The 21,334-nt window shown below is 42.4% G+C and overlaps 1 protein-coding gene across 1 annotated transcript in view; it reads right to left on the minus strand.

Moving 5' to 3' along the window:
- Positions 1 to 1,619: 1,619 nt before the first annotated feature.
- Positions 1,620 to 21,334, minus strand: part of ELK3 (ETS transcription factor ELK3) — a 64,812-nt gene continuing 45,097 nt past the window's right edge. The window contains exons 3-5 of the mRNA XM_019732146.3: positions 20,068 to 20,847; positions 10,369 to 10,491; positions 1,620 to 4,248 (exon numbers count right to left, since the gene is read on the minus strand). Coding sequence (XP_019587705.1) covers positions 4,150 to 4,248; positions 10,369 to 10,491; positions 20,068 to 20,847 — 1,002 coding nt within the window. The 3' untranslated portion in view covers positions 1,620 to 4,149. The remainder of the gene's footprint in view (positions 4,249 to 10,368; positions 10,492 to 20,067; positions 20,848 to 21,334) is intronic.

Genomic DNA, 21,334 nt, shown 5'->3' on the forward strand with positions numbered 1-21,334 from the left:
TATGTGCTTATTGGCCATTTGTATATCTGCTGTGTGGAAATGTCTATTCAGGTCCTTTGCCCATTTAAAAATTGGATTGTAATGTCTTTTTGTTGTTGAGTTGTAAGAGTTTATATATTCTAGATGTTAGTTAGACCCTTATGAGATATATGATTTGTGATTTCTTTCAGTCTGTGGGTTGTTTTTTATTTTCTTGATGGTGTCATTTTGAGACATAAAAGTTTTAAGTTTAATGAAGTCCACTGTATCTTTTGTTGTTGCCTCAGCTCTTGGTGGCATATTTAAGAAAGTATTGCCAAACCCAAGGTCATGAATATTTTCCCGTTTTAAGAGTTTTATACTTACAGTGCTTACATTTAAGGCCTTGATCCATTTTGAGTTAATTTTTGTATATGGTGTAAAGTTAGGGTCCAACATCATTCTTTGCATGTGAGTATCTAGATTTTACAACACATGTATTTATTTGTTGACTGCCCTTTCCCAAGGTCTTGGCACCCTTGTTGAAAATCTATTGACTGTAGATGTGAGGGTTTATTTGGGGGCTCTTAACTTCTCTTAATATTCTCTTGGTCTACGTCTCTGTCCTTCTGTCTGTACCACAATGTTTTGATGACTTACAGCTTTGTAAGTTTTGAAATCAAGAAGTGTGAGTCCTCCAACTTTGTTCTTTTATAAGATTGTTTTGGCTGTCTCATAAAAAGGTCACTTGAAAATTCATATAAATTTTAGGATGAAATTTTTCTGTTTCTGGGGAAAAAAGTGCCATTAGAGTTGTGATAGGAATTGCATTGAAACTGTAGGTCACTTTGGGTTGAATTGTGATTTTAACAAACCATGCATGTGGAATGTCTGATTTCTTTCAGCAGTGTTCAGTGCCTCCTTGATTAAATTCATTCCTCAAGAATGTTATTCTTTTTGATGATATTGTAGGTGGAATTGTTTTAGTTTTTTTCAAATTTTTCGTTGCTAGTGTATAAGTGATTTTTACATGTAGATTTTACATGTAAAATCCCCAACTTTGCTGAATTTATTAGCTGTAGTTTTTTGTGGGGATTCTTTAGGTTTTCTACATGTAAGACATCTCATCTGTAAATATAGTTTTATTTCTTCCTTTCTAATTTGGATGCCATTTATCTATTTGTTTACTTACTTATTTACTTATTTATTTTTGCCTAATTGCTCTGGCTGGCACTTTCAGTACTATGTTGAATAAAAGTGGCAACAGATGCTGTCCTTCTCTTGTTTCTGATGTTAGGGGAAAAGCTTTCAGTCTTTCACCATTGAGTATATTAGTTGTGGCTAAAAGAATAAATTGTAATTTTTTCCCTTCTTCGTCACCTCCTCCATCTCAATACAGAATAACTGATAAAACTTAAGATTTAAAAGATCAAGGTACATGTTTAAACCCATTCCCTTCTCTCCAATTCAATCTCAATAATTATATTTGTTTACTTAAATATTTGTTCAAAGCAGATTACATATACATAGCATGTTTTGATATACCACATTTAAGGCTAGATGGCACGACACGACTCATTTTCTAACTTGTATCCATATGGAAAAATGAAATTTGGATTATCCCAAGTAAATGGAAGTAAACCAACCCACTTGCCTCCTCACACCTTTTATCACAAAGTATTTATTGAACAAAAATAATATAACAGTAAAAATGATACATATATGAAAGTGAATCAAGATTTGCAGTCATAGAAAAGATGTGTACAAAGAGACCATGTTTAGGTTATAGTTCTATAAAACTTTAGCCATTGCAGTTTAACACTGATCAAATAGACATATAAAAAGGAAGAAAAAGATATTATGTTCTTTGAAACCTATTTTCTGACTAAAATAGTTGATTAAAAAAAAGAAGCAAACACATAGAATGAGGCAGAGCTATAAGGGTTATACTTCAATACTGCCAGTTCTCTATGTTATAGTGAGTTTTTTGAGCCATCAAAAATTATGGTATTTTTCTCATTTCTAGTAAATGGAGCTAGAGTATATGTTAATCATAATATTTGGAGGAAGGGAATACCAGAATTCAGATATATAATCATTTGAATATTTGCAATCAGCATTTACGTTTTAAAATACTTTGGGTTGAGATTTTTGGCACATTAACTTCCTTTTTAGTCTCTGTAATTATCTTGTATTTGGGGTGTGTCCTCTGACACATAATTTTTAAATGCTCTATCTTTATGTGTTTTTTTCTACTTAACATATAGTTTTGGACCAGTAGTTACTTATAGATAAGCATGTAGAAGCACAGCTGGACTGAGCACCAAGCATTGTCTTACCTTCGATGAGCTGTGTGGCCTTAGGCCACTCCCAGCTTCTCCTGTGCAATTGTCCTTACCTGAAAAGGGTGGTGAGACATTCTCAAAGGCCCCTTCTAGCTCTAACATTTTATGTTTGGTAAATAGCTGGACCAGCTATTTTAGTACAGAATCATACTTAGCCTGTGAGGGAGGAACAGTAGTGTCTTTTTGTGGATTTTGGAATCAGTCCCATTACTTTGTATACAAAGATGCATACTAGAGTGTTTGGATTTTTCTCCAGATAAGGGCATACATCCCCGCACATAGAGATGTTCAATTTCAATTGAAACTCAAAATTTGTAAGTATTGTAACAAAAATCTTACAGTTTTTAAAAATTCAAAAAATGCTTGTGGTTTTACAAGCTTTATTTTTTACAAAACCCTTCTCATAATCCCTGCTATTTAATACCTGGTTTGGATCAATTAATTATTCAGTCACATTTCAAAGTGGTTTCTGTTACTTATAGTTAAGGATGATAATTAACCTGATGTTGAATTGAAAGCACTGAAGCCCTTTCCAGTTCTCTTACATTAAAACTTTCCTACTAAACATACAGAACGATGTCTTAGAGTGGTGCCTGCTGATTTTTTGAAGGAACAGAAAATATGTCTCTATTATCACTGCTTTAAACTACACTACACAGAAGAATTTACTGCTGAGTGTTCCACATTGTTACATAATCAGTTCAGTTCCACAGTGATGAGGTTCCTGAAGAATTTTGTATTTGTTGTATCAGATTTCCTTCATTCTCACCGTAAACTTAGTAATAACCTCTCGAGTCCCACAAGCAAGGCTATACCTATATACATGAAGATACCTGTGTTACAAAATTCTTTGTTGTTTGCATTCATCACCAGTCTGTGAGCCTCTTCCCAAGCATAGCATTTTAAAATGTTAATTATAGTTCCGGCGGTTTAGAGAAACTTCACTCATAATGATACATGAAATGTATCAGAGGAGTGTGATTCTCTATGGAAAATGGGGGGAACCAGGGCTAATTTTTTGAAATAAGAATATGTTAACTCAGGAAATATTTTAGGGGTATGGATAGAGTAAACTTGACATAGCTTTTCCATCTCAGGTTTTTTGTTTGGGAGGAGTCTAAAAGATTGTGAACAGCTAGGAGGCTAGCCTTTCAAAGTTTACTTTTTTAAAAATGCACTTTAGAACATTTTCTTTTGTGAATGTTTATTGTCTAAATATGGCTTAGTTTCTTATAAAAACATTACGTGGACATTACATTTATTGAATTTCAGTTCAAAAGAGGTTCTAAGGCAATTATAATTGAAAGCAAAAAAGAAAAAGTAATATGAATATGCTTTCATATTGCCTACTTGTGAAAAATAATGAAATTCTACTAGAGAGCTGTGTGATACTAATTTTTGTCTTTCAAACATTTTCTCTTAATACTAAAAAATATATAAATCATTTACATTAAACTAAATGCAAAGGAAGGCACAGCTGGTTATAGTGTATATAAGCACAGTTCAGCATACATAGAATAAAGGGGAAAAAGCTTCACATCCTTATTAGTTACACTGAAAACCATTAAGAAAAGTTCTTCACTGTCAACAGTGTTCAACACTTAAGAGCTACGAGGATATAAAAACAAACATTAAAATTCACTTAATGCAAAACAGATTTTCATATATACTTGAATATAAAAAAAGTTTTAAAAATGCTAACATAAATCTAGACTGTCCATGTTATGAAAAGTGCAAACCAAATTAACAGGGTTTCACAAAGTCCTTCTCATGACACAGGTAAACTAGCCCATGGGGACAAATTTGTTTCATTAGTTAATGAGTCTTTAATTGTGGCCAGATGTCATCAGGACTTCTGAGAGTTCGAAGAAAGCAGTACTGGAGAAGCAGCTCTGTCCAGATTGGGGATTGGCACTGGCATGTGGCCATTAAGCAGTGTTGGGAACTGTAGGGGACAAAAGAGTTTTAAAATAATTACTGCAAGTCCATTGGGAAGATATTGAATTCTTTACATTTCTAGACAGACCATAGTGGGTCAGTTCTGTTATCACACCTGTGATACCGCGTTTCCCCGAAAATAAGACCTAGCCGGACCATCAGCTTTAATACATCTTTTGGAACAAAAATTAATATATTATACCCGGTCTTATACTAATTTTTGCTCCAAAAGACGCATTAGAGCTGATGGTTTGGCTAGGTCTTATGTTCAGAGAAACACGGTACAGTTTAAGTTGTAAATTATTTTACAGAATGAGTAACTGGAAGACAACAATGAAATCAAGATTACATACAGCAAACAGAGGATAAGGCCCAGGAAATGACCCTATTATTTTATATGCCTAGGCTACTAGAAAAAAATACGTACTTTACATGTTGCTAAAGTATGTTCTAATACTATTTTTAAAAGGTTCCACGCTACTTAGAATGCTCATTTGCTTTAAATATTAAGGGAAAAAAAAGTTAACTTTGAAAACCCTTTACATGTGACTCAGTAATTTCTAATACTGTGTTTTGAAATTCGCCATCAGAATGAGAAACGTTTTTATCTTAAAAGATTTACAAAGCAAGGATATATTTGGGGGCTGAGAAAATATTCTAACTAAAATGATAACTAACATAAAACTTAATAATAGAGAGATCACCCATTCATGACACAACTTGAATAAAGGTAATTTCTTCTGTATTGCTGGTAACTAAGATGATAAATAGGATAAAGATACATGCTTTGATAACTTTCAGGTCTTAAAGAAATACAGCAGCTATACTCCCAAATGAACAAGATTACAGGTCAATTTTAACACGTGATTGTTTACAACTAGATTTTCTTTGTCTAGGATGATACGTGTCAGAATGATCTCCTGGGCTGTCTTCTAGTTTAATTCCTGTTAGTCTCGCTAAATTAAATACTAAACTTCACTTCAACACTAAATATCAAACTACAGAACCTGGTACATGTTAGAAGTACAATAAATATTTGTAGAACAAATATATTTGTAATTTTCCAGCTATTTTAGTAACTGTTATGTGTCTAGTGCCTTGTATATCAGTGGTTGTCATTTCATTTGATATCTAGAGCCTGTAAGGTAAGTTTGGTTATCCCCATTTTATAGTTGAGAAAACAGAGTGTAAGTTCTTATAGGCTAACGGTCATAGCTAATAAGCAGTACAGCCAAGTTTTAAACTATCTGATGGAAAGATATTGCGTTTTCTGTACCAAACTGCCCAATTTATTTTTGGCAGGGGTTGGGATTGGGGGGAGTACTCTTTAATTACCGTTTCAGTTTCTTTAATGGTTATTGGTACATTCTAGGTTTTTGTTTCTTTTCTGACACTTTGGAAGTTTAGTTTTTTTTATAGAATTTGATCCATTTCAGCTGGGTTATAAAATCCATATGCATGTAGCTTATACTCTTATTTAAGTTCCGTACTTCTACCCACTGTTCCTATTAAATTAGAGTGAAGACTGGAAGAAGAGCAGGTTTTGAATTTTCATTCTTTTAGTTTATTTGCATCTTCTCTTATTTTGATTTTATATATATATATATATTTTATTGGTGTTTTCAAAAGACTTAGCTTTTGGTTTAGTCTCTGTTTTTTAAAATAGTCGTACATTATTGATTTCTGCCCTTTGTTCTTTATTTCTTATACACGCGGTTATCATAGTTTCTTTGGTTTTTCTGGTATGTTTCATAGTTGTCTTTATTGGCTCTAACTGCCTTCCCCTCGCCCACACCTCCTCCCCCTCTCCCCCCCCCCCCCCCCCCGCCCCCATTTCCCAAACTTGTCCTCAGCCTGCCTTTCTCCTATCCTGGACTCAGCAGTCAGTTCCTATTGTTAGTCAGACACACCCACCAATGTGTCTTACCACAAGACCTGCTCTCCTGTGCTCATTCGCAAGTCAGTGAAAGTGGTGGTTAGGAGTGAGTACCGTCCTGACCTTGATTCTGAGCTCTGCTACTTATGAATATGGGAGGGACCTTTGGTAAACTGAAGCAACATCTCTGGACCTTAGTTTCCTTGTCTTTTCAAATAGAACTATTGGGAGTATTAAATGAGAAGCCCCAAAAAGTTCTTAGAACAATTTCTGGCATACAGTAAGTAGCTCTCAATAAATGTTAACTATTGTTATTAATAACATTTCCAGTCTTTTAATCATTTAGTAATCTTGGCCTCTTGCTACTTTTCATTACCTATTTACTCCTTAAACCCAACTAAAACTCTTCCTCTGAGTTTCCAATGTTCTAATCTAAAAGATGATTCTTCCCAAAGTAGTTAGAGTAAATGTCCTCACATCTTCATGCCCCTTACGCTTTCTTCTGCTTTCTCTTCAGTCCTTCATCCGCACTGATATCAGCAATATCTTTCTAAGACAGATGCCATCATACCATCTCCAGCTTAAAAAGCCTTCCATGGTTATCATCGCTAAGAGATTAAGGTGGAAACTCCTCAGCATACTTACTATTCAAGACCCACAGCTGCTTTTCCAATCTGATCTCCTATCACCCAGTACCTTCCTGAACAGACTATGTAAAGTCATGCCCATCCACTAATCTACAGTGTGCTTTATTCTTTGCTGAAATCCTGGCCCATCTTAGCTCAATTTAGGGTCCACTGCCTTGGAGCTTTTGTCCAGTCCCCAGCTAGAAAAGAGCTATTACTGTTGGGTTCATATAGTACCTTGTTTACACATCTATTCACATATTCTATAACCTCTACAGCCCCTGCCTCAGAGTATTACAAATATTTGCTGGGTTAGATTTGAATTAAACATTACAGAAAACATTCTCAATTGAAAACTTGATGAGCTCCATCTTATTTCAAGATATATCTGTATCACTAGGCTTATTCTAAATTTGATCAAAATCTGTTTCAAAAGTGGAACAGACATCCTTTAGACAAACTGAAAATGCCAAACTGTCCAGTTGGAACTGATCTCACTTTCTTTGTAAATCATGGTTGTATTTTTAGATTTAGCACAGTGTCTTTCTCATCTCACTCTAACACACCTCAATTACAAAGCATACCTCTCCTAGAGAGACAGTCTTCTCTCTCCTTCCCTTATTCAGCTTGTGCTATAACTTGCCATAACAATTCTCTATCAAGGGTCAGTCTGTGCAAAAACTCAGGTCTGTCAACCCCAAGGATTCTGATCTACTTTTTCAATCACAAGAAATTTGCCAGCATCGTTTAAAACTTACTGTACTTTTTTTCTTCCTCCAACACATTTATACCATGTGAAAGAGTTATTATTTTTAAAAGAAATTATTTTCATTAGTTGAAAAGGGGTACTGTTGACACTATCTGAATTTTGAAAATCATTTGAAATGTCTAGTTTTAAAAATCAAAGTATGGGTAGCATTTGAGATCTTGCTCCTCAGCATATATCATCAGTTTGGCTCAAATGAACTCTTGTTAAAATTCTCCCCCTAAAAAAGTATTATTCCTCTTACCATGTTTTGTTTACCATTTTCAAAAGTGCTACCATGTTTCCCCGAAAATAAGACCTAATTGGAAAATAAGCCCTAGCATGATTTTTCAGGATGACATTCCCTGAACATAAGCCCTAATGCGTCTTTTGGAGGAAAAATTAATGTAAGACCTGGTCTTATTTTCAGGGAAACACGGTAATTTCCATTTTAGCCACTCTCAAATGCTCTTATCATAGGAAGAGTAATATTTTAAGAGTTTTAAAAGGTTTCACAAAGGAAGGCCCAAGGCCCTGTCAGCCATCGAAACACGGTTGCATTTTTTTTTCCAGGGTCGTATTTTGAATGGCTCCAGGAGAGAGGACAGGCCCATTTTGTGAATTTAAAATTGTGAGCAGGTGGCCTTTAAATGCAGCAACTGCTTCTGCAGAATTCTAATTGTAAACTGGGAACCACTTGTCTGCACTGGTTCTCAAAGTGTGGTTCCTGGAGCAGTAGCATCACTACCGTGTTTCCCCGAAAATAAGACCTAGCCGGACAGTCTGCTCTAATGCATCTCTTGGAGCAAAAATTAGTATAAGACCTGGTTTTATTTTACTATAAGACCGGGTGTTCTATTAATTTTTGCTCCAAAAGACGCATTAGAACTTATTGTCCAGCTAGGTCTTATTTTCAGGGAAACACGGTAGGAACTTGAATGCATGTTATCATCTGGCCCCACTCCAAACCTTCTTCCGAATCAGGAACTCGGGGTGGGGCACAGCAAATCTGTATTTTGTCACACCCTCCAGCTGATTCTGTTGCATACTAACTTTGAGAATCACTGGTTTAGTCGTGACTAAAGAGGAGAGGATACATACACCTCCTAACCCCAAGAACTCCTGATATGATACTGTGTAGAATCACTGTGAACATGGAGTAATGGGCTGGGAAAGGTTTAGTAGCTAAGGCAGGTATGCCAAAGAACTCCCAAGCGATAGTTCTCCATGGCTTCCTTGGGAGGTCACCAAGCCCTGCACCAATCAAGTGGCAGGATTTCTAGCAAGGAGGGAAGTGAGCATCTGTTCATTACTCACAAATATCTCTGAACCCTACAGAGGCCCTATGTTAGATTCGAGGACTAGAGTAGTCGTGCAGTCAGTCCCTGCTGCCTTGGAGCTTACTGTACATACACACCACAAAACTCCTGTCTGCTCTACTTGGGAGCTCTGATACTAGAATACTGCTGCTCCAGTCTGGCGAGTTTCAGGAAATGTGCTCTTTTAGCTCTCTCCATCAAGAGACTGCTAATCTAAAACTTTCCTATTACTACATTTGCTCACTATTTGCGTTTAGCTGTGGAATTAAAATGGCTAAGCACCAACGTGTTGGCTGTGCATGACCATAGCTCAATTTCTTGTGATGGGAAGAAGGGCCAGGAAGAGAAACCTGATTACTCCAGGGATATAGTGACATCATGATACCCACCTCCACTACTAGGAAACCAGAGAAGCAAGATAGCAATCAAAACCTGCCTAGCTCTGCCCTTCTTCCAACAAGACCCTAAATCCTATCATGCACACAGCTCCTTGCACAGAGGAGGTAAATATTAAATTAACCTCGACAAGCAAAATGACCAACTCAAAAACAGGATGGAGACCTGATCTTTTTAACACTTTCTTCAACATCTCTTGGCAGATTCTTAGGCATTCATTAATTCAGTCAGTCAGTGATAATCACTGAGCATCGTTTGTGTACCAGGCAGTGTGCTAGATGCTGGTGGTACATCCCAGCGAACAGATGCACTTCCGGCCTCAGGAGGGCCCATAGTCTAGTGGGGGAAACTGCCAGATGGAATAGGCCATCATAACACAAAGTGGTAAGTGCTAGATGCAACAGGAGCAGAACTACAAGTAGCTCGGAGTGAGCCACACTGGGGGCTGGTATGGGATGCGGGGTGGATGAGACAGAAGAGACTAGAATAAGACAGGTAAAGAGGGAGTTGACACTTTATCCGGCTTTGTCTCATTCCTGTCCCCAGGATCCTTTCTGTTCTACACTCACATATTCAAACAGTAACATCTTGGTCGGTAAGTAACAATCTTTGGGTCTCAAAGAGGAAATAGTGATTTCTACATGATAGCAACTGATGCTACCACAAGATTTTAGTGTGTGAATGAATAATGAATGTGCTTACCTGGGTGTTTGGCGAGATAAAGCAGCTAAGACGTAGTTTTTAACAAAATGCCCCGGATATTCCTTTTTTATGATGGAACAAGGAGAACTTGATTCATGGAATTATACAGATAACTCTTCTATTACAGTATAGAAAAATTATCCTGTATCATTTTTCAATTTAAGTGATGTCACTATTGACCAGTACTTAATAAAGTCTTTTAAGTTTTGTCTTTTCCTTAATAAATTTCCAGTTTTCATAGTCAATGACAATTCCAGAATACTTCAAGAACGAATTGTTCCGTTTATAGATACCTGGCGCGAGAACTCCATTTCTGAGTCAGTGAAAATGTCTGCCTTTTGAATGCAGCTCCATTAACATAAACGCCTTTGGGAAACTTAACATTTTAAGCAGTCATAAGGCAGAACTCTATTACCTTTGCATAATTTATTGGGGGAACACATACATCCCTCCAAACGCTCACCTGGAACAGCGTGTTTGGGCCTTGCAGCCGGGCAGGACTCAGTGGAGCAACTGGACTAAGGCTGCTCCAGAAATGTATGCTGGACAGCAGTGGACTCGGGGTCAGAAGCAGTCCGTTTGGTGTCTGGGAAAGAAAGCATATAGACAGTTTTTGGCATAGGTATCGCCTACCTCTGGGGTTATCAGCGGAGTGGCTAGGTAGGTGCACCAGTCACGAACCAAGAGAGAAACCTCCCCATCTTAGGGAAATGGGACAACTCTGCTATTTCTGCAAGGCTGCGTGCACAGTTTAATTTTAATTTTCTGTAATACTAACTGTATTGGCAGTTTTAAAAAGGAGGGAGGTATAGACCAGTTACTTTCCCTAAACGTTCTAGTGAAAAAAGTTTGTAGCAACTTTTGTCCAGATGGTTTTTTCAGTTTGTTCCCCCTCTTTATAATAAGATTTAGTGTACAACAAAACAGGATCTCAAGAAGGGGCTTTATCCTTTTTTCTTATCTGTGTTTTCTTAAGTTTTCTATAGTGGACATCCATTACTTGGGTTACAAACACACACACATTTTTAAAAGGGCCTCCCAAGCTTCACTTTCCCTATCAATGGCCCTTTCATACTTTAGGATTTGCTGCTAAAATACCCTGTAGCAGCTTCTTCAAAAGCTGAACTGGGTTTTCCAGATTTTACTCCGGATGTGGGGCAGATGAGAATTCATCTCCCTGGCAATGGTTTGAAGGAAAGAAAGAAAAAAATCCTTTCTTGTCAGATTGGGTGTAAAGCCAAAACTCTGGGTTTCCCGGGAGAGTGCCAAGGATTGCATTTGCCTGCACACACTCGGCAGGAGTCCTGGCCTGCAAGCCAGCTAAAGGGCAGAAGAAACAACCCTCCCATAAAAGTCTGCATGGCTTTTATGCTCAGCAGAGGCAAACTCTCTGGCCCAGGGTGGTTTTGCACCTTTGGTGACTAAAAGGAGCCCCTCAGTACTTTTGTGATGTCAGTAGGTGTTTTGTGTAAGAAAAACCACAGCAAAGGTGCCAGCTTTTCAGACTGCATCATGCTGGATGCTGAAGTGTTATTTTTTCTTAGAATTGGCCCAACCAGCTTTGTTAATTATGGAGAGCATTTGGCTTAAACCAAAGTTGAAAACTCTACTCTGTTCAGTGGAATGGAAACTTTTCAAACTATGAAGCTGCTGAAAGGTAAACTAATTTATACCAAATTATTTGAGTCTTTGGTGCCACAGCATTTCCTACATATTCAGTGACCTATGAGGTCACTAGGATAAATACATTTTTTTGATAAGCTTCCCATCTGTTCGAATCCAAGGCAATTTCATGAGTGTGCCAGGCCATCTGGCCTAACGGTTAAGACTTACCGGTCCAGCCTGGGCTCTGCTAGGGTTCCAGCCTCAGAACCACTACTTACTTAGGTGACTGCTCTATGCCTCAGTTTCCTACTTTTTAAAGTGAAGAGAAAATGCCTACATTACAGGACTGTCGGGAAGATTAAATAAAATGACCTCTGTAAATCTCTTAATATGTGCCTGGGACATAGCAAATTCTCAGCAAGTGTTAAAGACTGTTTTCATTAGTAATTGAAAGTCCACCTGACACTTACTAAAATGCATTTCACCTATGCATGGGAAAAACTCAACTGTATATAAAAAAGTACTTAATGTTCTGAGACAGCCAAGTGAGTCTCATCGGCTGGTACTTAAGGCTCCTCTGCGCTCTGTTAGGCTCAAGTCCACGGGCTCAGGTGATCTGAGAACTAATATTTGCATGTTACTCTGGAGCCAGTTTCCAACCACAGTTATGCCACATTAACATTTAATAACCAGTGTGTTCAGAGCCTCCTCATTTACCCACCAATGAAGGTCTCAAAGCTCTAAAGAGACAATGAGTCTTCATGTAGCTACCTTTCTCTCATCCATGGCCATAAATATATACCCATTCTTTTTCAATCCTTTGAGCAATATACAAAGTGTAGCATTTATATTTTCATAGTCTTAAAATTGGATTTGAAATGTTTGCACATATGTTTTTCTAAGGGATATAGGATGTATTCAAAATACAGTAACCTTCTGTTTCTTACACTTAGTGTTTGACATGTCTTCTATAATATATGCAAATCAATACTGTAAAATGACCTCAGTCCCTCTTCTCCTTCCCGTCCCTGGTCAGATCCTGTGGCCTTAAAGAAAAAACTGGTTGCTCTTTTAAGGAAAGTTCCTATAAAGCCTGCCCTGGGTCATTCTCAGTGTGAGCTTTCAGAGCCTCTCCCTAGAGCTGCTGGAGTCAGGCAGGGTGGGCTGAGCCTGAGGACAAGGAGCTAAAGAAAGAAAACACATGCTTCCTCTTCCTTGGGCCCTTAGATGGCAGAGTTCCTGATTCCATCAGCTGCCAGGGCAGGAGATGCCCTCAGGCCCAAAAACTGGAAGAACCCTCCTGCCAGGATCTCATTTTCATCCTCCCCACTCAGCTCTTCCACTTAATCGTGAATCTCCTAAAAAGCTCATACATCTGAGCTAATCCTGGTGAGCTGGTGGCCAGACAGGCCACACCTGAGTGCCCCCTTGGTTCACATTCCTCTGACCTCTTCCTATCCCCTGCCACCTCCTGCCCATCAAAATTCCACTACCTCAGAGGAGACTTTCCTGCATTCCCTTCAGTCAGACGACACTTTTGTTTCTAACTACCTTTTTCCTTAACATTTAACATGTTCTGCCTCAGTGTAATTTGCATGTTTTTATTTTGCCTTTAAGATACCTTGCTCATCTCTATGCCTCTTGAAGTGCACAGCTGCTAAATACTTGATGAGCTGACGCGATCTGCAACTCCAGGTGTGTGCCCTCGCTTCTCACCTGTTAGATGTCTCCCCTTGGAATGTCCCCCATGATCAAACTTGAATATACCACCTTCTTTCCAAGTCCAGTGTTCTTATGGCTCTTCCATTTCTGTCAACAGTACCACCATTTGTCTGCTCACAAATACTGAGTACATACGTATGCATCAGGTGCCCGAGAACAACACGACCCAGCATCCCGGTCACCGATGCAAAGTGCCTTCCCCGCGCCATAACCTCTAGGCGTGGTCTGTGGAGCCTTCCTTGAACTGACTCCTATTTATCCCTTCATTTCTATTCCTGCTTCATCCAAGCCGCTGTCACCTTACAGATGGCATTTGACAACAACCCCCTTCACCAGTCCACATGCCTTTAGTTTCTCTCCCAATCTATTCTGAGCACCATGGCCAAACCAGTCACCCTAGGACATCACATTCATTAGAAATTCTTTCACTGTTTCAGAAAGAAAAAGTACAACCTCCTTAGCCACAATTCTGGGTTCCCCCATAATCTGGCTTCAGGTGCTTCCTAACTTCCCTGTGTGAACCCTTCTACTTTGCGTGATACGTCCCGAGCTTATCTAATATATCCGTACACAGAGAACCACAGACTCGCAATCTACCAGTTCTTCAGCTCATTCCAGAACTGCCCTGGTCACCCAGGCCATAGCTCCGTGAGCCAGACGCACTCCACAAGTCATCACATCCATTTCCATGGTTTTAACCACCCCTTACATGTTGATGACTCCCCAACGTTTTGGTCCAGCCTCAAATCTCTCCTTAGCTCAGGTTGCAACTGGATGTTTCCACCTGACTCAACTAGGCCCCAACGGAACTTGTAACCTTTTCACTATGAGCTGCTGCTTCTCATACTCCTCATACTCAACTTCTGGTTCGCCCCGCCTCCCTCCACACCCAGTCACCAAGTCCTGTTGATGGCATTCCCTTTGTCGCTCTCAGATCTGTCCCCTTGGGCCCTATCCCACTGTCACAGCCTCAGACCCTCATCAACCTTCACCGGGAATATTATAATAGTACCCTAACTGCTTCTAGCCTCACTCCTGCCCAACCCCCATCATGATGATGATTTCTACAACACAATTAAGACTTTGTCACTCGTGCCCCATCCATCTCCTATCACTTTATCTTTGGAATTTACTCTCCCCTTACTTACTAAACTACTGTGCTAGGCCACCTCGCATCTTACGCCTCGGCTCAACCTCTCCCTCTGCCTACCATGCCCCTGCCCTCTTCACCCCACGTGCCGGATACATTGCTACTGATCCTCCCACACCCTGTCCGAGTGTGTCCACCCGTCCACGAAGCCCTCTCAGCATCCTTCCCCGTCCCCAGCGAAGTTCATACCTTCTTCCTTAGTATTTCTTTTTTGTCTAAGGACTCCTTTTGTACCGCAACTTGGGAAGTGATGAGCTCCTATTAGGGACGATCCAATTCATGTTTATATCCCTAGTTCCAAGCACAGCAAACACGTAAGTGCTCAGTTCGTTTGCTGAATTGAACTAAATGATTCCCCCCCTTTCATTCCTAAGGTGCTTCCTTTACTGTGTATTTGATGCTCATATGTGGTGTCTTGTGTGTGTGTGTGCCTTGTTGTCATGGCGAGATCCTAAGGTCATAAAAATAAGCACTCGGGGTGTCCTTTCTATGTCTTGCAAATAATGCTCAATATTTGTTGATAAATTTCAATAGAAATTTTTGTTTCTCTTGGCTTACAACGCCCAGTAGCTGTTAATTTCCCATCAAAGCAAGTCTGAATTCCTCAGCCAGTTTTTAGGGTCCTCTATAATGTCACACCACCATAAATTATATATTGCCTCTATCCCTTACCTACTGGACAGTAAGCTATAAGCTCACTGTCGATCTTGCTCACGTCTATATCCCCAGGTGCCCAGCCAATGAGAGGTGTTCAACAATATTTCTCAGTGAATTAACAAACAGTAACCGTTCCTTTTAGACTGATTCAAAAGGATACACATGAGCTGTGCAACAAGAAGTATTTGCAGATTGATTATCTGACTTGATGACTTGAGATACTGGTAAGTCATTAGGACTTTAGGAAATAAATACAGGAGAGAAAATCAGGGTGTCCATTAAGTTTGTTGTACCAACAAACATTTCTAATCTTCATCTCCCACAGATGCCAACAGAATTTCTCCATGACAACATCACTTTGGGGTTAAAAAAAAATATATCGATAAATGAAAGGAGAGAATCCCTGGAAACTCCTATACTTGTCTGAAAATTCAAATAAAAACATGGTTTTAAGGACTTCAAAAGAGAAGTAAAATCACACAGAAGTCTGTGTAGTGCTGAACGTGCTGGTCTTAAGGAACGGGGGACAAAATGCAGAATTCCGCAAGGGCCTAGGGTAGGTATAGTAAGTGGTAGGGAAAAAGGAATAAGGGCGGACGTGGGGAGGAGGCTGCAAAAGCACGAAGGATCAACAGAAAAGGCCAAGGAGAAGGGAGACAAGTTAGGCCCCAGGGCGGTTTGTTAACCCCAGGCAGCCAGAGCTTCAGCAGGAGTGTCAAGTCCTGCAAAACTCGACCAGTGACACCTTCCACTGCAAAGCGTTCCTAAAAGGACAACCGCTTCCCCACAGGGTCTGTGTGGAGAAAGCCGCAGGCTGAGCAGGGGAAGTGTTAGAGAGAAATGAAGGGGAAAAACCAAACTTTTCCTTCTGTGATAATGGCAAAAGAGACAAGACGAGAAACCACCCCAGAGCTGGGCTAGGATGCAGTGTGCCCCGACTGCTCCTCAACACACATCCATTTTACTCCAAATTCCCACCTTAACATTTTGGCTCAAAGTTGTTCAATCAACCAGTAAAGGCAGGAAGGAGGTTTTAGCATTTCAGTCCTCAGCCAGCTGTCTCCACTCCATTAGTGCTAAGCCAGCAGCCTGGCCGTGCGTGCTCGGACTGAGGGAGCGTTCCTGCGCTGGGGCCGGCACGTATCTGACTTGACCATCTTCAAGCGCACACAGGAGACGAACAGAGGTCTTGGCATAAATGAAGGGAAAAGCAACGTGCCAGCCTCCGATGCTGAACCAGCTTTACGTTGTGAGGAGGTGAGGAAGGAGAGAAGGAACGCAAGACGCAAATGGAAGAGGGACAGGTGATACAGGCACAGAAGATACAGAGGATGAGCAGTCCCAGCTGGCACCATTCGGGCTTCCACAGTGCCTGGCTGGGAACCAGGAGGGTTTCACATCCTGGCTCCTCCCCGTCTCAGTTTCTGTAGCTCATGCCATCAGAGATAACATCCTTGCTTTTTTAGCAACAGTCCAAGATGACCTTGGCAGCTGAGCTCCAACTATATCACTCCTTGATACCCATCTGGCTTTTCTGGTCCCGTTTTTCAGTTCCTCACAGAGCACGCCTCAGGGGCCTTTGCTGATCAACATGTCTGTCTGCATTAGTCACCGTGGTTTCTTAAAAACTCATAAACCAGTCATCTCAACTGTACTTTGTACAGGTGCCAGCAGATGCACCGCAAGCATTTTTGACGGGAGTGGTTATGGAGTTGGGGGAACTTACGGAGTTGGGGGAGTGGCTAATGATTTTTCATGCACATCATGTAGATGAAATTTCAGATCTGAAATTGGGCTTATGCGAGGTACGTGGTTTAATACGACCCCCCGAGGACACTAACCAGAAGACCCTGTTTACACCAAGAGTCTCTTAATCTTACCCTTCTTCCTGCCATGTTTCTAGCTGAAAATAACTGGAAATTATTCTTAGAATAAATAAGTAAAAGATAAATAAATAGTTCTGGGAATAGACTAAATTCTGGGGAATTTCATTTTCAGGATATCAAGTTATTACAGCACAGCTCTCATCTCTTCTAAGGCCAACTGGTAAGAAAAGTTTATAGGAGGTTCCCAGAGGTAACCAAATGTTTATGTGCAAACAGTGTCACGCTGCACACAGAACAGAACAGAGCTTCTGTGACAAAGTGGTAACGAACCCACTCATGTGTCACACTCGTGTAAGGCAGGAGGGAAACCAGTGAGCTACAGGAGTGAGACGTCAGGGCTGCCTGTGGGGGGGAAGCCCCCGCCCCCTTCAGGTGGAGAGGAAACCTTCAGAGCCGACCTAGGAGCAAAGGGAAGTCTCACTCCTGTCCCCTGGGGGCGACTGCCTGAAAATGGTCTCATCTCTCAGGCTCAGGCCCGTGGCCTTCAGCAGTATGGCCAGGCCCTCAGAGAGCCGCTGCTGATTCTGACTGTCCACTGGAGGGAGACACATGAGTGGGTTCGTTTCTGGAGCACACAAAGCAGTTCCTGGGGGACAGAATCTCTGAGAATCCAACTCCTACAATGAGTCCAGGCCTACCCTGAATCCTAAGAGACGCGAGGCTTGTCACGTCAAGATCAAACCACGTGACAGTCCTGTCTGATCTCAGACAAACCACCCAATGCTTGAGTCCTGCCCTTTCTCTGCTCTCTGGTTTCTCCCTCATTGCTGCTCAGCCACCGTTGGCCACCCACAGGCACACCAGGTAGAGCTGACACTGCTAGAAGGTGAGGCAACTTCAAGTCCTGAGATCCTTCCATCTCCCAAAGGCAGCCCTTACTCCTTTGAACCTGTTCAGAGCACGACCTAGTGTGTTTCCCCCCCTTCCAAAGGCCCTCACAGCTCAGGCCCCCACATTTACTCTCCTGTCCTGGGTCCACACCCTCCCCTCTGCCTCCCTCCCTCAGGAAGCTCTGGTCCCATTTCTTGGACTCTTGCCGCTAACTCACACTTCACAGCATGAACCCTCCGAGTTTGGCTGAGGACCATTCACACTCCTCTGCTCAAGGCATAGGTCCATCTGGCTTTCCTAGGCTGCCTGGCTTGAGGTCATGTCTCGTGGTTTCTGTCTCCCCGTACTGAGCTTTGCATCCATTCACCTGCATCCACCGTGTATCCATACCACATGCCACGGTCCCTCGTCTCGGCCCAGCCACACCATCCTCAGTCCCACTGAGCGGAGTCACCCTAAATTCACTGTGTCCAGGTGCAAAACCACCGAGCTAGCCTGAATCGATTTCCTCCGAGACAGCTGCAGGGATGGCAACTGTCCCACTCTGTTCAGAGACGGTGATATGGGCTCAGAGAGAAAGCAGATACTGAAATCACAGTTGGCCTTGGCCTGGCTTGAGACCTCTAAACCTTATAGTTGTGAACACAAACAAGGCTGGGGGAGGGGATCCTCGGGTCGACCCCCCCCCCCCAAGTCCTGCTTCTCACATGACTTCTCGGAGCTACTCCAGGAGCCTCTGTTTCTGAGTCTTACTTACTCAGCAGTCCTTAGTCACCATACAGTTTTGCTTGGTTAGAAAATGCCTGATTTAAGAGCACACACACGCTCATCCTGACCACTGACAGCCCTGAGCGCTCCTCTCTGCGGCATCCTCTTTACCTCCAGCTCACCAGCTTGAGCTGACACGCAATCCCTGGGCCACCAGTTTGGGAGAAGCCGCAGAGAGGAAAGAGACCAAGAGCTGCTTTGGGTTGCTTTGCAGACTCCACGGACTGTCACGACCAGGGACAAGTGGGCATTTTCCCAGTGGGAATGGATGCCAAGAGCCTTTCAGTTAAGAGCCTCGACTCTGGAATGGACTAACTGGGTTCCAGTCTGCTTCTGTCACCTACTAGCTGTGTGACCCTGGACAGATCACCACTGCCTCATTTCCCTCAGCTGGAGAAATGGGACAATAACAGTAGTTCGTGGGGCAAACTGAGGCAATGCATGTGCAGTGTTAGAGTAGTGCCTGGCATACAGGGAGAGCCCAGTACGTGCCGCTGCTGACGATGCAGCAAGCACATCACGGCCATGAGTACAGAGGCAGGAGATGGAGAGAGCTCCTCACCTGGCGCCGCAAAGCTCCACAGTAATTCCTGCCTGTTGTAGCTAGCTCTCTTACCACGGCCATCACCCCATTTAATCCTCACAATAATCCATTTCACAGACGTGGAAACAGGCTCAGAGAGCACGTGCCCAGTCACACTTACAGCCAAGCAAGGTAGCCAGAAACTGAATCCAGGTCTGTGACCCCAAAGCCAACGAGCTTAGCTCTGCCACCAAAATGCATCCGATGTTTCAGTGGGAGCAGAAACAGGATTTACCAGGCATGTGCTCTGCCTTTGCCCTGCAAGTGCCAGCTGGACAAGAAAGGGCATCTGAAGGTGGCATTTAAAGGAAAAGGCCGCCTTCTCATTTGGCGTCAGTAACACTGCAGACTTTCATGTTCCTCATTTGCTTTCCTCTCCCTCCTGACGCAAACCAGGGTTTTCTCACAGCAGCACTGCTTCTACTGAAGAGTCTTTCTCACCGTCTGACATGGCCCTTATGATCCTTATTACTACTTATCGGGGACCACAGGACAATACACCTCCCTCCACATTGACAACTGCGGTGGCCATATGTATCGCTTAACATCTATTTTCTTATTAACAGAAAACAAATGACTACTTATCAAGCTCCCCACCGGAGAGGACTCTGCCATAAAATTTCGTAAAGCCCAGGGGCCTTCTGAAATGTCACGTGGCCTGCTCAACTTTCCCTAGGAAATGACTGGGGCTGCTTTGATGGCCAGTGTGCACATGTTCTGTCTTTCTATCACTTCAGGTCACTGCAAGCAAGAAAGCCACCAGACACCCCACTGTAGCCAATACCCCACCTTTTCTCTTGTGGATACCTTACTCTGGGGGTGGAAAAGTAACTTCCCTTCACATTCACACAGTGACTGGTACACGGGCTCTAGGATTCTCTCTTGAAGGGCAGAAGGAAGGGTCTCTGGTTGCTCTTCCTTCCTTTCTGCGAAGCCCCTGAGTCTGGGTGCGGCTCTTACCTGTGCGGTGAAGAAGGCTGGGGTGAGGGATCCTGAGGGAAGGGCTGGGCTGTTGAGGGCGATGGAGCCAATATCGGTGCCAGAGAGCACCAGCGGGGGTGCGGAGATTTCCAAGCCTTTGGGCTTTTTGGCCTTTGGGGGAAGAGATGGAGACCTGGTCTTGGAGCCCGATGACAGGTTCAAGGGCTCCAGGGAATCCGAGTCATGGCAGGCGGCCTCCAGGAAGAAGCTTCTGTGTTCAGAAGGGAGGGGTGAGTTGGGGGAGAGCGACGGGGACCGAGACGAGGAGGGCGACGCGGAAGAAATGCTGGCGGCATTTGGCAACATTAAAGAGGAGATCTTGGCTGAGACGGAGGAGGCCAGAAAGGCGTCCGACGTGGAGGGCAGGGACACCACGGGCCTGCTGACATGCTTGTCGGTTTTATTGGTCACAAACCTGATGACAGTCCTGACTTCTTCCACGGGAGGGCTGTCTTCTGGCGGCTCCTCCAGCTTCTCCGTCTTGATGGCCTTGAAGGATTCTGGGGGGTTCTGCAAAGAATTAATGGTGAAGGACGAGTACAGGCCTGAGTGGATGTATTCGTTGCGGCTCGTGCCTTTGAGGGCTGACAAGCTGTGTCTGTGCGTCTCGCGGCCCTCGGGAGGCACCTTGCAGTCGCTGTCCTGCAGCAAAAGGCTCTCCCGGCTGATCTCCACCGTGTGAGGGTCCATTTTCAGTATCTCCGGGAAAGAGACAAACTTGTACACAAACTTCTGCCCAATCACCTTCTTGATGATGTTCTGTGAATAACACAAAAGGAGACATCAGAAAGATCAGTGCACCAGAGAAACCGAGGATGAGCTTCATGAGAATGGGGACTTGTGCTGGCAGAAGCACCGCCATATGCCTGATTTAACACATCTTGGTGAAGGTGTGGTGGAAAGAGGACGAACGTTGGAGGCGGAATTAGATTTGCATTCCAGTTCTGCCGGTTATAATGGTGTGTGGTCTTTGGCAAATTGTCATTTTTAGTTTCTTTCTCTGTGAAGTGAGGATTATTATACGTAATATTACAACAGTTGCCATTTAGTGAGCACTTACTGTGTAGCTGGCATTGTCCATTGCATTATCTCACATAATCGGTACAGCAATCCTAAGAGGCAGGTATCATGAAACTCCCATTTTAAAACTTAGGAAAGTAAGCTTAGAATGCTTAAATAATCCACACAGCCACAGGGTAGGTGAGTGATAGAGGCAGCGTTTCCTTAACTATAATACAGTATTGTC

The sequence above is a fragment of the Rhinolophus sinicus genome, chromosome 1 (assembly GCF_057876585.1).
Source record: "Rhinolophus sinicus isolate RSI-liver-muscle chromosome 1, RSI-T2T, whole genome shotgun sequence".
NCBI classification, from domain to species: domain Eukaryota; kingdom Metazoa; phylum Chordata; class Mammalia; order Chiroptera; family Rhinolophidae; genus Rhinolophus; species Rhinolophus sinicus.